Below are 16,494 nucleotides of genomic sequence, written 5' to 3'. Positions count from 1 at the left end.
TTCTCTATGGAAATGAATGGACTCAAACCCTGTATAAGAAAGAGACCTTCACACTCTTACCACCTGCAAATTACATCACAGCACTTAAAGAGTTAACATTGTGTGTATGTGTGTGCGTGCATGTGAGTGAGTGAGTTTGCGTATGCACACACGTGTGCATAGACTGAGGAATGCCCTTCCCAGGCAGGGGCCCAGGCAAGGGGCTTTAGAGAGGGCCCCAGAGTGTGTGTGTTTGTGTGTGTGTGTGTGTGCGTGTGTGTGTGTGTGAGCTGATGGGAGCTTAGCAAGGGGCCCTGTGTTTTGTTCTGTTCCACATCAATGGGACGTCAAGCCGGGTTTGGGCCTGACAGCACCCGGATTAAAGGTTTTCTAGCAGACTCTCTCTACCCCTCCCCCGACACACACACGCACACACAAACACACAAACACACACACAATGGGCTGAAAGAACACAGCCTTAACTCTTGGAGTACTAAATTGTAATTTGCAGGTGGCTACAGGCAGCCGGACAGATCCTCCGAATAATGAAAAAAGCGGTTACGAATAGCATGCGTGTACGTGTGCCCACACCACAACAAATGAGCACAACTAAATCTTAGACATCACTACACTCACAAAAAACACAGCAACGTTTTGTTTAAAGTGTTGCGATTAATCTCCCGGCTGACTTATCCCCTGCTCTAGAAGCTGCTCGTTCATACATAATTTGATTTAGGATGCACAAAGAATACATCAGTCTCATTAATAAAACAAAGACTTGGGAATTAAATCAAATAAACAGGGTTAAGAGAGAGAAACAAGCAACAACATGTCTTTATGTTTCAACATGGCTTGTTCATTCAGGAGGGTGTGTTGGTTGGTCTGACAGGTGAGGCTTTCACAGAACGTCTTACCAGGAGATATACAAAATATACAAGAAGGAAAATAAGGCTTAGAAATATAGAGGAAATTACTAAGAATGATGCATGCAAGAAATATAGCACAAAAGGTCAGGCTAACACAAGGACAAATAATAGAACCAACACCATCAAAAGAAAAGCATAGAAAGTCCAACCGTGTCTCTGTGAGTTTGTGTGTGATTTACGCATATTCCTTCAAGATGTACAAATGCAACGAAATGATCACTAGATCGGGCACATTTAATACACACACACTTGCATATCACAGCACATTGAAATCTAACAGACCTACCCGTGTACATGCAATTTAAAAATGTCCCTTTCTTCAGTTTCTACTCCGTTCATGGAGCTGACAATAGAGATGATACTTCAGCGGCAGCTATTGAGAGATTTGGTAATGAAACTTTTTCACTTTAGTATAGCCTTCAGTATAGTTATGTTGTTTCAAAATACACTAACTCTGACCTGAAAGACAGGTTCATAGTTCAAGAATTTGTCTGATTTTACAATGCCTTTTAAGTGTAAAGATTCATTGTGGCTGTGAAAAATAAAAGCCAGATAAACGCAATTCAGATTTAGTTTTTCATGGTTAAATAAGGATAAATGAAAGGTTAACACACAGCAGACTTTCTCTTTCGTTAAGTCAACGTCTTTCTTTCAAGTAGGAACCTGCCGGTTCATCTCTCGATAGGCACATTTGACACAACTTGTGCGAACACGGGACAAATAAAAAATGAGGCCCTTTCTACTTGTGATACTGCAGAGTTTGCGGCTGTGTTTGCTTCGGACAAAGATGGCCCTTGAAGCAACTTCCTAAGCTCTGCCAGGGGCAGTGAGATGGAGGGAAGAAAATAAGAAAATCGTCAAGCCTATCAGTGATCAGGCTAAGAAGCTGCAGCTTTTGCTTTTTTTCCCAGGTGGCTTTGCAGATCCAGCGGTTCATGCCTCAACCGGACATTCAGCTGACAATAAACACGTTTGATGCTGACTGCTGTTGGGCTATAAAGTTCCCACTAAACCCCCGTGGTCTGGGCGTTGGGGAACACATCCATGCCGACCGACTCTGATCCCCCATGACTTAATTAGTGCTCTCTAATTCTCCGCATTAGTTTACTATATGGGAACAACTTTTATCCTTAACTGTAATCAGCTTGCCCAGAAGAATAGAACACAATAAAAAGGCCGTTTGAAGTTTTCTTTGTGTTATCTTGAGCGCTTCAACAAAAGCCCAATGCAGCTCGCCACAGAGTATAATTCTGGGCCAGTAGGCAGCCCAGTTGTTGAAAACCTGCACTGATGCGTATGGCACCTGCAGATCTGTCTCCCCAGACTATGCATGGAAAAGCAATTGTTTTTATTATCCCTTAATTATAAAAGCTAACGTTCTCAAGTTCTCAGGCTCATTAGTTCCTAGAGGATACGTTGCTTTCTTTGTGGTTAAGCGATCATATTACATATTAGATGGATTTTGGAGAATTATTGAAAAATTTATGCTGCCGGGTCAGCAGTCTCTTGAAAGTTTCCTCTCCTGATTAAAGGGATTATTCCCAAAGTGAATAAACGCAACCATTTATTAACATCTGCCCTCCTCACCCACTGAAAAAAAGGTTTTTGTGATGAATTCTTGAGGTGTCATTAATATGCACAATCAGGCAAAGCTGGACATTAGCCCATCCCTTTAGGTCTATTATCACGAGATGACCATGACAGACTGCAGAGCTTTTATGGACCTCCTTATATTTCTTAGAAGATATGCTGTTGCCTCTGATGATCAAGGTGACCGCTAATTTGATGGCGAACCACTTCATCTGTCCTGGCAAGTATAATAATGGCATCTACTTGGAGTATTTAAATGCAGAATTATTTATGTAAAAACGCCAAGTAGTTTAATATTCTTCCCCTTTATAAGATTAGCTGGAATGGGATGTTTAATTTTTTTTTTTGCTGAGAGAAATCGTTCTAGGAGAAAATACAGGCCACACAGCTTGTCTTTATCAGTATCTATACTGAGTTGGTGTTTAAATGTAGTCCCCAAGAAGAAATGAATACAACCTTTAAGGCTTTCTGTTACTGCAGTTTAAATGTATAGTGACATAGCAATCATAAATATTAAGTTATTTCGGGGTAAATTAGCTGTCTTTATTCCGAGATGTTGATTTGACGGAGGTTTTAAATCTAGCTGTTACTCTCATCAGATCGTCTGTAATCTCCACTAATGGAACGTCTCCACCATCTAGTGTCGAGAAGGCAAAGTACTTTTCCACCACATCCCTGAACTCTAAGAAAACACAGTTGGTAGCATTTTTCAACCGGAAACCAGTTGTTTCCATCGCTCAGAACTGATAACCAGAAGTGACCATTTAATGGCAGTTAAAAGTATGGTCAAGCCGCAATGTTCTTATTATTCATCTATGAAGTAAATATGAATGTAAACAAATGTGTAAAGTATTTTTTTGAGAATAGTAATATTGTTTAATAAAAGGCTTTTATATTTCATTTTGATTTTCAGTTGTTGAGCCGTTCCAGGCGCTTATCTAATCATTGACACTCAGTATCATAAATTCCAAGTGAATTGTATGTGTTTATTTAAAAAAATTAACATATAACGGCCATTGAATTTTTGATAAATATTATATAATGTAATGTTTTTTGTTAATTTAATAATTCATGTACTTCCCTCCTCAATAATGTATATTCTTGCTTGGAAATTTAACAATAAGACCTTAGAGGAAAACAAACTATTGCTTTCCTTAGTTCAATTGTGTTTAGTACTACATTCATACATTAATATGTAGACCTTTTTATTTTCAATTATGGAAATGTACTACCACCACTCTTAACCATCTTTAATCGAGGACTGAGCTGGTTGGGCTTGTGTAGCTATGACAACCTGTGTTTCCAACATTATTTTCTAGTGAAGAGACAATGATTGACCAACTGTTTACAAGTGTCTTTCTTGATTAACTTCTAAGAGAAATAACTGGGAACAGTAAAGTATCGATGTGATGTTAGGTGAAAGAAGAACAGACTTTTAAAAGATATTTATCTAAAAATAAATGCATCAATACGTGTGTTACTATTGTCACTGCACCTCTTATCCAGCAGAGTGCGCCAGCGTTCTATGTGGGACTTTTCACCAAACCATCAAATGGGTCTCCTAGTGGTTGCTTATTTATTATTTGCTAGAGTTTATGTAGTTTAACTCCCTACACCACACCTACAATATATAATTTGATGTGTTTATCCAAATCACACCTTTAACTTTTCAATGTCGAATAAGCCAGTATTGAAAACACTTGTGACACCTGTGCAGAGCCTTTAAGAATGTTTTAATGGAACTGAAAACAGTCTGTTTCTACTTGGGACTTTCATTTGGTTCAAACAGATACATTTGAGAAGAAATTGTTCATTTTGTTGTAAATTTTCTTCTCCCCCAAAAGAGAAGGAACTGTTATTTTCAAAGCCCGGAAAAATTGGTTATTTTCTAATGTGGAAAGAACTATGTTAATTTCATCCAGTACTTGACTGTGGTCTTGTATGACACAATATGCTCTTTTTTCTTATTCCTGAGCACCTAACTACTTGATTGTTATAAAGGCTTTTTGTAACAGTCAAAGCAGGAAAAGCACAGGCGGAATGAATAAAATGAATTCAATTCCATGCTGGCTAAAAAGGACATTTAAATGAAACAAAGCTGTCATTAATGTTATTGGTTGCACCTGCGCTTCTTGAATAGTCACAACAAAAAAAGGTCAATTTCCATGTTTGCTGAAGAAGAAGGGAGTCTTGATAATAAAGAATAATACTATACTATCTTAGAGTTGGCTCACTTGGCAGCGGTTTATGGAAAACAGTTGCACACCTCCTTGCTTGTAACTGCTCTACATTCCACACACCTGTCCAGCATTTACACACAGCAGCTGCCATATTAGCTGCGTACCTATCTGCCCGATTCCCCTGCTAGCTTCCTGCCAGAGTTCTTTCAAGCAATTGTTTTAAAAACAAAAAAAAATCAGGTTCATTTCAGCCTTAAAAAAACCCATCACAAATAAAGGTGTTCATGTCCCTGCTGTGATTCAAACTGGGAAAATATGGCGTTATATTTGTGCCACAATCCACCCTGGTGATTGACATCCCTCTGGCTGACGGCCCTGTAGGGCCTTGTTATCACGAGCTGCATCATGTCTAATGTCTGAATTGCAAGCAGGTCAACCAGAGGTGATGTTCCCATCCTGCGTAGTCGGTTTATGAATGCGGAGTCTGGCCTGATAGAGCGTGATCGGTTGGACTTGTATCAGCATGTTCTTCATTCTGCCTGAGCTTGGCTGTCATTTGGGCAGAGACGTAGCACATTAGATTTAAGAAGGCTACTATGTGCTGAGCGCTATGTACACATTCTCACACTCAGCAACACCCGGATGCACATTCACGCGATGCCATGCAAACAAAAACATCTTTTGTGTGTCTCCTCTGGGTTGAAGGAATCTGGTTGTCTTTCATGTTACTAAATGTGTTTAGTGTTACTTCAAGTCAAAGAAGATCCAAACCAGGGGCTTCCTTTGGTTCTCTCTGGGGGGGCGCTAAGAAAGATACTGAATGGTACAGAAAACAGTTGGTGTGTTAAACACCAACACGGCTGATGTTCTTAGGGTGCGATTTCAATGCAGGGCAGGCACTGCAGTTACTTGAGAAAACACGGCAAACCACAACTATTTGTTTTATGATTTCTCTCACCTTCACTACTTAAATTGCCCCATACGTGTCCCGACAGCAGCAGAGAGAGATTCTTGAGTAGGAGGCATGCAAAGACACATTAACAACCTTACGTCTGGGAAAGAAAGAACTAGTGGTCTCAGGCCACATGAAAGTAACACAGATCGGTATGGAGATAGAAGTTAACAGATTAAAATCAGAAAAAATAGGTTCCAAGAAATTATGACAGAAGTAAAAGGGCATCTAAAATATTTTGAAAAAGAAAGTTTATTAACTTAACAAGCAAATACAAAACAAATAATATATATACATATATATATATTTTTTTTTTTACCAATGCAGTTTTAGTGCAATTCCAAAATATACAATTTTTCAGCAGGGCATGTCAATCAAAGTTATTCACATCAGAAACAGCCATTTAAATAAATTTTGTTTGATTATCATGACAATTGTCCCAGCCAGAGGAAGCTCGCAAGTAATTCCTTCGTGAGGTAAAACTAAACATACAAACATACAACACAAAAGCACAACACAAATTAAAGGTCCAATACTTGACCAAAAAAGTACTGTAGCACAATACGGACTAATTCATTTGTAAACAAAGCTTAAAAAAGGAAGTATGTGGTTACAGGTATTTGGTTTGTTGATTTGATAAATATCTGGCTAATAAAATGGTTCCTAATGGTCGACCATATTAAAAGCATTTGGTGTGCAATTGTAGCAGACTGTCAGTTATAATTTAAAAGTGAATAAAGTGAAGATTTCCACTTCCTTGTGCACCTTCCCACACCCGGAGGCTACCTCCTCCATCCTTCTTCAGGTAAGAAGCGACATTCTATATATTCCGACAACGTAGGCAAATCTCATCCACTCACAGAAGCACTGTTGCATTAAGACAAGGCCGTAGCATCCGCAGGACACAGACGCGAGACAATAACAGGAGGACGCCACTGACAAAACAGGACACGTCCCTCGTGACCGGAGGTTGTGTAGGCATGTGTATGACACAACGGATTGAGGAGAAGAACTGACCAACCACCATGCAGCATCAACCTCGAGTCCACAGAGCAACAAAAGGTTCCTTGTTAGGGTCAGTAAGGCAAAAGAATATTGAGGGCTTGGAGTTTCATGGTCAGCTCAGCTTCACTACAAATTACTTCAAATTGTGAAATGTTATTCAATAAGCTGGCCTTAAATGACACAACTATCTTTTTTAGAAGGTTAGCCGGGCTGTAAATTAAATATCAATTAGTATTTGATATGTTTCAAGATTCTTTGGGAGTTTTCTTCAGCTGCTACAGTTACGCTGCTACATGAAACTGAACAGTAACAAAAACCGAGCGTGGACACCAGAATCCATTTAGAACTCAGACGTTTTGCAAAAGTGTTCCTTTGTTAGCTCCCATTCTCGCTTTCCTACATCATCGTCATCAATATTATCACCAGCAATATTATCATGAAACTGGGAACGTATTCCTTGAGACCAAAAAAACTAAACTTCGATATGCAGCCGCTCCAAGCCTTTGTGGAAGCACACCAACGTATAAGTAAGTACTTTAGTATCAGATACTGCTACGGTCATATTCATCTGGGTGTTAAGAACATACTGCTGTTATCAACTGTAAAACTGGATTAGCATATCGAAATGTTTCAGATTCACGAATGTCAGATCATAAAGGTGACCTTAATCAAATGTACCTTATATTCATCCAAGTACCATTCACCCATTGTGCCATTTCTCTAATACATAGGAATCAAAAAGCTCTCCAACAGAGCGGTCCAGCCCAGTCCGGTCTCCTAAATATGATGTTCCCATTCGACAAAAAATATCGCTTTGAGGAAACATGCTTTGTTGTGGATTAAGTTTGCCAAATGATGATGTTTCACAAATACGTGTCACATTAGAGGAAGTATTGGTTTCCTAAATATAAACAATAAACCTAACAAAGTCAAATTGCAGTGTTTTAAGTTTTTTTTTTCCATTTTTATTAATTTAAAGTCATTAAAACTGCTGCTAGAAGAAATGGTTTCCCTTGAAATATAATTGAGGGTGCAGTTTAGTTGCAAGGGAACATAGATTTGTACACAACTAGGTCGTTCTGGCAGCCCTCAGCCACACAGAGAGAATATAGGCCTTGAAGACGCAACTCTTGAGAGATTTTTGCTTATTACAGCATATGTAATGTACAGATCAAAAACTGCCATTAAAAAGGCAAAGTGTGGTCATCTTATCAGAAAAATTAGACCAGCTGTAAAGAGTGAAAAAGCACAGCATCCGTTTATAAGTTCGATTGACTTCTCGTACCACGGCCCAAACTTCTCACAAGGCCGATTAAAACCATGAGCTCAGTGGCGACTCTGCCACGAGACGTGGAATACATCAGATTAAGTCGTCTAATTGGTTAGTCACCCATGTTTCATAGTAACCCATGCAAATTTGCAAAGAAAAGAATAAGAGAGTAAAGAAAATGTGTGTCTGTGCTTTCAACAGTGAAAAGTGATGAGTAAAGGCATGGTCACAGGTTAGAGTGGATGTCAACACTAAAATACACCCAGCAAACAACTTTTGCTGCACCTTTCTGTAATCGTTGACTTGTGTATTGTTTTTGGCCACACCTCAATCAAGTGATGTCACAGCAGCTGTTCTCCATTGGCTGTCAAAGGCAAAACACTTGTGTGGCACCGTGGTGTCAGTTTTTAACCCCTATAGCATAACTTTTCAGCCCTATTTGATTCAGTATTAAATTACCCTTGAAGCACCTCTTTTCTCGCTTATCTCAAACATGGTTTGTGCACTCTTGTCCACATCAAATGTTGGCCTTCCAGGTCTCTCACATTGTCCTCTTTCAGCGCCTACCTAATACACTCCTCCTCTAATGGGCTTTCGGATTCTTCATTCTCACTGTCATCCAGTTCTGGAAGATCTCCCCACAGGAGCAGATTCAGACCTGTATACACATTGGAAGGGTGACCGCTTATGAAACACATTAAGCAGAGCAAAACTGCAACAACAAAAAAATCCAATGTTATCAAATATGTTCCTCCTGACCTGTCACATCCAGTCTGTTGAGAGTAGACACAGCCTCGCTGTTGAACATCCAGAAATGGCCATTGTTACAGGAGAGCAGGCAGGGTTTACAGGGGGCCACCACGTGATAGCCCACAACATTACCACTGAAAGGGGAAGGGGGAGAGAATAAAGAAGAAACGTGTGTCAGCAGTTTACTAGGGGCACTTTTGAAAAGTGCTAATCCACTGGCAGGTGTCTATTATCTAACAGATGTTTGTTTTCGTACCGTGTACAACAACATCAACAACAAAGGCCTGACAATACAAAAGAGGTTCCATAAAGCCTGAATGCAGCACCAAACTCTCCTTTAAATGCAAAGGCAAAAAATCCTTAATAATGATGCACAGAGCTTAAACCATGAATCTCTAGCTGCATCACAGAAAATTGAATCAGCATCTATTTTGAGAATTCATTGTTTGACACTTTTATATCATTATAACATCCTTATTATATCTCAAAATATTTTTGGATTATTCAATTCGGGATGATCAGAAAATGTAAATGTATTTGACAGTTTGCTTCCTGAAAGAACAGGGCGTCTATAAAAACCAATGAAAACAAAGTAATTGACCACCACAGGTGTATATTATGAGACCTAACCGGTTTCCTGTGCTAACCGTGGTGGCTGGGCTTTGTTTATCAACGTCTCACATTAGCAGATGGTCTTCCTAAAGCAAACCCTGCGGGCTAGAGAAGAACTTTACATACCACTTGAGACATGCGATGTCTCTCAGTTTGCATTTGCAGCTTTCAGTAGAGTAGCAGCTGGCCACAAAGTCAACAGTTCTTGGGGGAGGGCGCGTGTAATGACAATAACAAAGACATGAAAGGTTAAAACCTGCATCGTCTTCACATTTGAAATGCAAAAAAACCAAACAATTAATGGTTAATAGCCACCTAATGGTCAGTTAGGTGTCAATTAGCTGCGGGTTGTCTCAACTACACTTCACCCTGGCAACAGCAGTAGACATAAACAAAGGCTAGCCGCACTGCTAACGTAGATTAGCACTTACCTATTGGGGGGTATGTCAGTAGAAAAGAGCTCAATCTCAGTGTCTGCTAGCAGAACGGCTTTCATGCCTCTCGTGCACAGCAGACTTTCACAAAATATGCAGTTCACCTGGGTCACACACTTGTTTTTGAAATTAGCGTTAGATGTAGACATCGTTGTCCCGCTAAAGTTGTTTTTTTTTGTTAACAGCCGATGCTGCAAAAACAAGAATCGCGGTGCTGATGCTGCTCACTATCCGTTCAATTCGGGATAATACGCCTCGATTTGCCGCTAACTTCGCAGGCGTTACCGCTCATAACATTGACGTCCTTGTGCAAAAGTCAGCCTTTCCTAACGACGGAACGGAAGGCTAACGCTACCGTCAGCTAGTAGAATAAACGCACAGAATGCGTCTATTTCCACGAAATCATTTATATACAAAAACAAACGTGCTAGCTGTATTGTTTATACCTAGCCTGTTTTACACGACTGGCTCAGCACCCATTCGAACAAAATTGCTGTCAGCTTTGTTTACAACTTCCTGGTATTTAAGGGTACTTCCTGAAACTAGCTTTAAAAGACTCATATCGCACTCTGATTGGATACTACCCATGGTAACCGAAGCCATTGGGCACCCTCATTACAAGGTCACGCGCTAATTGGCTGGAAATTATCGTAGAAAAGCCCATGTTTGAAAATGCTGAAGCCCGATTGGCGGATTTGCCTGTCATTGAAGACATTAGTTGGCCAATCGTCACCTAAGGCGGTGCTGTCGCTTTGTTGAAACTCGATGCGTTGAGATGTGAGTGAGACTAAATCGACAGCAACTTTTCACACTAATTATGTCAGACTTTGTGCTTTAGGAGTACAAACTCAAGCAAATGCATTCCATTGTGGTCAGTGGGCATAGACAGTCAGACAAATTCATCATTAGGACATATGCCGTATATTATCTCCCATCAACGATTGTACCCTAAAGAAAGGATACGAAGTGGCCATTAAATCAACTTGCTCACTTCAAATCCTCCTGCATCCTTGACCGAGACTCACACGTGTGGGACGTCTGCGACAATCGACAACAAATGTATTGTCTGCAACTAAATTAATACTAACCATGTGTAATCGTGCCTGTCCTGCGCACTGTGGCTGACCAGTCGAGACCAGCCTCTCCTTTACTCACCCCTCCGATTTACTCCTCTCTTACTTCGGGGGGGGGGGGGCAGAGGACAGTTTACTTCAGACAGGCGGGAGCTCGCTCAGGGCGTAAAGAGAGAGAGAGAGAGAGAGAGAGAGAGAGAGAGAGAGAGAGAGAGAGAGAGAGAAAACCGTCTGGAAGTGCTTACTGACATACTATCGATGTGTTTTTTTGTTCAAAAGGGGAATGAATCTCCCCTCACTTGAAGTTGTTTGCAGCATAACCGGTTTTGAGGAGGAGGCGAGGCGCGGCGGCGGATGGGAGCACACAACCACAGCAGCGCCAAACTCACAATGCGCCCCGACTGAACGCAGCCAGCGACACAACGCGGAGCGGCGACTACGCTGACGAGCTGGACATTCGCATCTGGGCTTTTTTTTCTCTTTTCAAAACCAGTTCCAGTGGTTCGTCGAACCAAGTCTCCGGCTGATTACGTTTCTTTTTTGCAAGGAGGGAATCAATTGTGACCAGATTGACTTCGCTGCTCGGGAGGGCAAGCGGTTTGATCTCCAAACTCAGCCATGACGTCTCCGGCAAAATTCCGAAAAGACAAGGAGATAGTGGCCGAGTATGAAACCCAAGTTAAAGGTACAAGTTTTTAAAAGCTTCTCAAACGTTAAATCCGCGCCTCCTTTCTACATATTGAGCTTTTCCTCGATACGGCTGACTGCATGGTTTTCTGGACCTCTCCTATCGCGCATACGGGTCACGCTACCCTTTGCATTTCACCATCCCCATTTTTAAAGGTTGATTATCCACATACGGATGTTGACGGTCCAATAACATCAATATTTGCAAACCAGAACATCCCGATAAGTGTGCGTTAAAGCGTGCTCGCCTCCGACGCAGCACACATTTCCCTAACAAAGACGCGGGGGGGGGGGGGCACTCGCAAGATATCAGTGTTATTTTGTCCAGATGTGGATCTGTATGGTATCTAAAGAAAAGCCTGTGTGAGTAGGGTGCACACCGCCCAGAGGGCTGGGGCGTTTCGACATGGAAGACAGGGCGTTTTCTCCCCCTCGCTGTCTCCTGCGTGCCCGTGCTGCTGCTGCTGTTTTGCGCCGCCGTCCCTCCGTGAATGCTGCGCGTGCCTGTGCGTGCATGGCTTAAAACGCATGCTGCAATTATATGATCCATTTGTGCCATGGCCTCCTTCCTTTTTTTACTCCCAGTTCATTGGTGTCGCCTCTGCCCACTGCCTCACGAGACATCGTAGCGTAGGGGTTAGAAAGGGGCGTTCAGATGTTTACTGTTAATATGTAGTAAGTACATGTCTGTATATCAGGACATTTGTCTTGGGGAGGTAAAGTGTCAGCTGTTTAGAAAACACAGACAATAATATAGAGCATACATACAGTACAACCACAGACCGTCGCCAGCCGGCAGATACATCTCACACTGCCTGTTGTAAAAACACACCTCTGGTGTGGTGTGAGACAAAAAAATAATAATAATACATGTGTGTATATATCTGTCTCAGGAGTGTGTTTGTGGATGACTCTGTTTACAGACAGGAGCATGCATGCATGCATTCAGCTGGACAGTCAGTCAGTCAGAGCTACAGTGACTCCTTATCACATCTAGTTTAGGTTAGTGGGGGTCGAGGTTGTGGGGGGGCAGGATATTACTCTCTCATGGATGGCGTGTTTTCACTGCAAACAATTCTCATGTCCTTTTTTAAGAACGCACACTTCCGCTACCAGGTTTCAGCTACAACGCTCTCACCTGGAAGCCCCCCCCCTCCCTTTTTTATCCCAGAGAATAGAGGGAAAGTCAGGGTGCAAAGGAATTGAGGTCAATTTCATACCCATCAAACCTTTTCCGAGTGTGTCACGTTTCAGCACCAACACCCAAATTTATCCTTTAATATCTCACAGCCCGGCCCAAAATCTGGGCCAGGCTTTGATTTGGTCCCATGGTCCAACAGGTAGCCTCGTGAGTTAAATTGAGTGGAGGGATGGCTCCAGGGTAACTCGACTCAGCTCATTGTTAGCCACCTCTTATTATCTGCTGGCCCCCCTTCAGCTGTCACCACGGCGACATTAGCGTACTCTGTCTCGATGTCCTGGTAGGGTGCTGTTTATGCTCGCCAGCCTGTGTGACGGCTCTCCGTCTGCATTGTGGGAGCTGTCTGCTGTGTTTGTCAGCTCGTGGACTTAATGTTTGTCCATCGACCCCCGTCATCGATTCCTCCTGTCAGTTACTTCACAGCTCCTGAAACAACAGCTTTTTCTCGCTCTGTCCACACGTTTTTTCCCCCACATACCGTCTGACTTATCTGGAATGAACAGATGAAAGGAAACCTGTGCATCCTCATTACTGGTGTGTGGGTTTTTCCATCTGTAGAGGCGCCTCCGTGTGTTTGCTGTGACATTGCCAGCAGTCTTTCTCTGGGAGACAGTCTGTCATTAACTTATTCAGTGCTGTTAGATATTCTCTTATGGAGGGTATCAAGCAGTATCATCTTGTTTTTTGCTCTGCAGCCACCAACTGCATGCATGAAAGGGGGGAAATAAATGTAAATCCTCCTGTGGTTTACGATCGTACATCTCTGCTGCAAGGAGAGGGAGATGCGTGATGTACACTTAAAAACAAAAAAAGGACTCAAGCACTTGGGGAATGCATTGGTCTTGATTATTTTCAAGAACCTCCCCACGCCGATATAGGGCGATTATGTTTTTGAGAAAAATAATTAGAGTTGTTGTGAAGCAACTCTGGGGTGAGGGAGAGCGTCTGACAGAGAGAGAAGGAGAGAAACTAGAGACACAGAAAAAACGAGTAAAAGAAAGAGGAGACAAAAAAGATAAAAGCGAAAGTGAGTTAGACCCATTTGAAGAGCGCTATGAATGGTAAATTCTTATACAGACCGCATAAATGGAGTCAAGGAATGAGCTTGGCACCTTCCCCTCGTAGCTCACAGAACTTATTCAGAGTTGAATCGATTAAAAAAAAAAAACGCTTTAGAAAGACTCCCAGTTTCTCTGAGGTGTGTCACTATTAAAGACTTCCTCCTATTAATCAAGTCAATGCACATCCACCAGCTATCAGCACCGCCCCTTGTTTATCTGCCGACACGCTCGCCAGGACATTTAAATGAGAGGCTTCGATCCAGGCAGTGGAGGACATTGTGGAGGAACTGAGTGCTGAGTCTTTAAAACCATTTGACAGATGTTTCATTTTTCTGGTACATTTTGGCTAATACATTTCCATTGTAGTGTTACCACTAATTGCCATTATTTTATATTTTTTTGTTTTTGTTTTTCTCAATCAAGGCATTATTTGGTCTTAAATAGTCCTGAGAAAGTTTCCTGGCTGTAAATGAGCCAATTTGGGGGATTCTTTGCTTAAAAAACGAATCACAATTAATGAAAATACATTTCCGTGTGTGTGTGTGTAACCTAATCCCATAGTTGATGTAGGGGCCTTGACCCCTGTTAGGGTACTTCATTCAAATGTCACTTTCTTTATCTGACACAGAGCAGTGCAAAAACATTTGACAGATACTCGGCTCAGCGAGTATTTGTGTGTGTTTGGTCAAGGAGGCAGCGGTACTGCTGTGGGGTCCTCTGACATAACTTGTGGGGGACGAAACGGAGGAAAGCTCAATTGTTATTGTAACGTTGATGCTTTCGCTGACATGATATTTTTGGGCTTTGCTTATGTGTTCTTCTTCCAGTGGTCCAGTGGTGCACCGAAACTCAATAACACCACCGTTCAGGGTGGTGAGATTAACGTGTGTGCGTTTGGATGTCTGTCAAGAGTGCTGGAAACAAAAGGGAAAATGGGAAGGCTGGGGGGGGGGGAATTAAAAAATGCCAACAGAGCTTAAACTAATCAGCCAGGAAGGATGTTTGTGTGAAACTAAGGTTCAGGAGTGAGGCTCAAACATACACCGATCACACAGGGAGTGTGTGTGTGTGTGTGTGTGTGTGTGTGTGTGAAGCTTCCTGTTTGAGCCCACTGCTTTGTGTCCGTGCAAAGAAACCAACTGCCTTACACACAAACATACACACACACAGATTTAATGCTGTTGTGCTCCGTGTGTGATGGTTTTTACCGCTGCAGTCAGCACAGTTGAGTCTCAGAATAGAGAGGAACTGAGAAATAAAGCAATTTTTTAAATAAACATGAAAATCCTCTATTCCCATTTGATGGCCCATAATAGAACAGTGTGTTCCACACCATGTGTCCCACTGTTCTGCATCTGTTCATGCACCGTGCGCACGCACACATTGTTCATCAACATGGTTAACTTGCTCCCTGCCTACAAGAGGAATGTCTGCAATCGCCATGATATGCAGAGGAACCTGTACAGGTGTGCAGCAGGTGTATCAGATCTAAGACGACAGTTCTACAGAGATGAAGGTTTGAGAAGTCTGGGGAGTCAACGGAGTCAGAGTTCAACTGCTGTTTATTGGATGCCAGATGTTCCAGATGCTCTGATTGGGCAACAGATGCTCCTTCTGACCTTGTTTGCTTACTCTGACGCTCTGGCCTCCACCCCTTTGCTATGCCTTGTTGGGATTGGTTGAAATCTCCCCACCTCCTCTTAGGGGCTTGCTGCTGTGATGTGGAGGTGGGTGTAGGTGCCCAATTTGTGTGCCTAGTCAATACGTTACCATGTGTACTGAATGTGAAAAACACAAAAATCTGATGTCATATGTATGAATGCAAAACACACTCACACACGTAACTCCAGCATTTTGCATAAAGGCAACTGTAGCATTCCACTCAGATGGTTGGTTTCTGTTAGGTGATGGACAGGAGCACGGTGTTCAAGGTTTACAACCTTGTGGGGGCGGACCGGCTGACGGCGTCGTTTTGGGCGAACTTTAAAAATATATATATATATATATATAATGTTAAGTGTGTGTCATAATGATATGAATTGAGAAGCGTACTATGGATAAAATGAACAGGTTATTCAATGAAATCATCACTGTGGCCTGAATCAATTTACTGCATTACAATGTTTGAGTATTCAGTATATTTAACCAGAGATAATAACAGAATACTTGTCTTAATAATACATTTCCATTGTAGTGTTACCACTAATTGTCATTATCTTATCATTTATTTATTTGTTTTTTTCTATCATGCGATTATTTGGTCTTAAATAGTCCTGAGAAAGTTTCCTGGAGCTTTAAAAGCTGTAAATGAGCCAATTTGGGGGATTCTTTGCTTAAAAGTTGAACAAATCATGGAATTATCAGAATTAATGAAAATACATTTTCTAGTGTGTGTGTGTGTGTGTGTGTGTGTGTGTGTGTGTGTGTGTGTGTGTGACCTAATCCCATGGTTGATATAGAGGCCTTGACCCCTGTTAGGGTACTTCATTCAAATGTCACTTTCTTTATCTGACACACACAGAGCAACTGCAGAGCAACCAGGGAGAGGGTGTAAAAATGTAAAAAACAGACGCTTTGGCCAACCCTCTCTCACACACACATACACACACACACAGACGGACCGTCAATCCGAAACCCCCTCTCTCTTTTTTCTTTCTTCTTTTTCTTTCTGTCAGCCCACATCGAGTGAACAATCTGACCATTGTGGAAAGAACTGCTGGTCTTCAACTCCTTTTTCTCACTCCTTCTTTCTCCTCCTCTCCTTTTCCGTCTCA

The 16,494-nt window shown here is 41.8% G+C and overlaps 2 protein-coding genes across 3 annotated transcripts in view; one reads left to right on the top strand and one right to left on the bottom strand.

Annotated features, from left to right (window-relative positions):
• Positions 1-5,861: 5,861 nt before the first annotated feature.
• Positions 5,862-10,418, bottom strand: LOC120834706 (protein FAM72A). The gene is made up of 4 exons (XM_040202892.2): positions 9,696-10,418; positions 9,391-9,468; positions 8,662-8,786; positions 5,862-8,560 (listed from the first exon to the last, which is right to left on the bottom strand). Exons 1-4 carry the CDS (start codon positions 9,845-9,847, stop codon positions 8,466-8,468), a joined length of 450 nt encoding a protein of 149 aa, XP_040058826.1. The 5' UTR covers positions 9,848-10,418; the 3' UTR covers positions 5,862-8,465.
• A 405-nt stretch (positions 10,419-10,823) lies between these two features.
• Positions 10,824-16,494, top strand: part of srgap2 (SLIT-ROBO Rho GTPase activating protein 2) — a 43,834-nt gene continuing 38,163 nt past the window's right edge. For both annotated transcript variants that reach the window (XM_040202890.2, XM_040202888.2), the window contains exon 1: positions 10,824-11,456. In XM_040202890.2, the coding sequence (XP_040058824.1) occupies positions 11,390-11,456 (67 nt within the window). In that variant the 5' untranslated portion in view covers positions 10,824-11,389. The remainder of the gene's footprint in view (positions 11,457-16,494) is intronic.

Source organism: Gasterosteus aculeatus, chromosome 17, assembly GCF_964276395.1.
Source record: "Gasterosteus aculeatus chromosome 17, fGasAcu3.hap1.1, whole genome shotgun sequence".
In the NCBI taxonomy this organism is placed as follows: domain Eukaryota; kingdom Metazoa; phylum Chordata; class Actinopteri; order Perciformes; family Gasterosteidae; genus Gasterosteus; species Gasterosteus aculeatus.
Note: the sequence above shows the minus strand (reverse complement) of the source record. Positions and strands in the feature narration are given on the sequence as shown.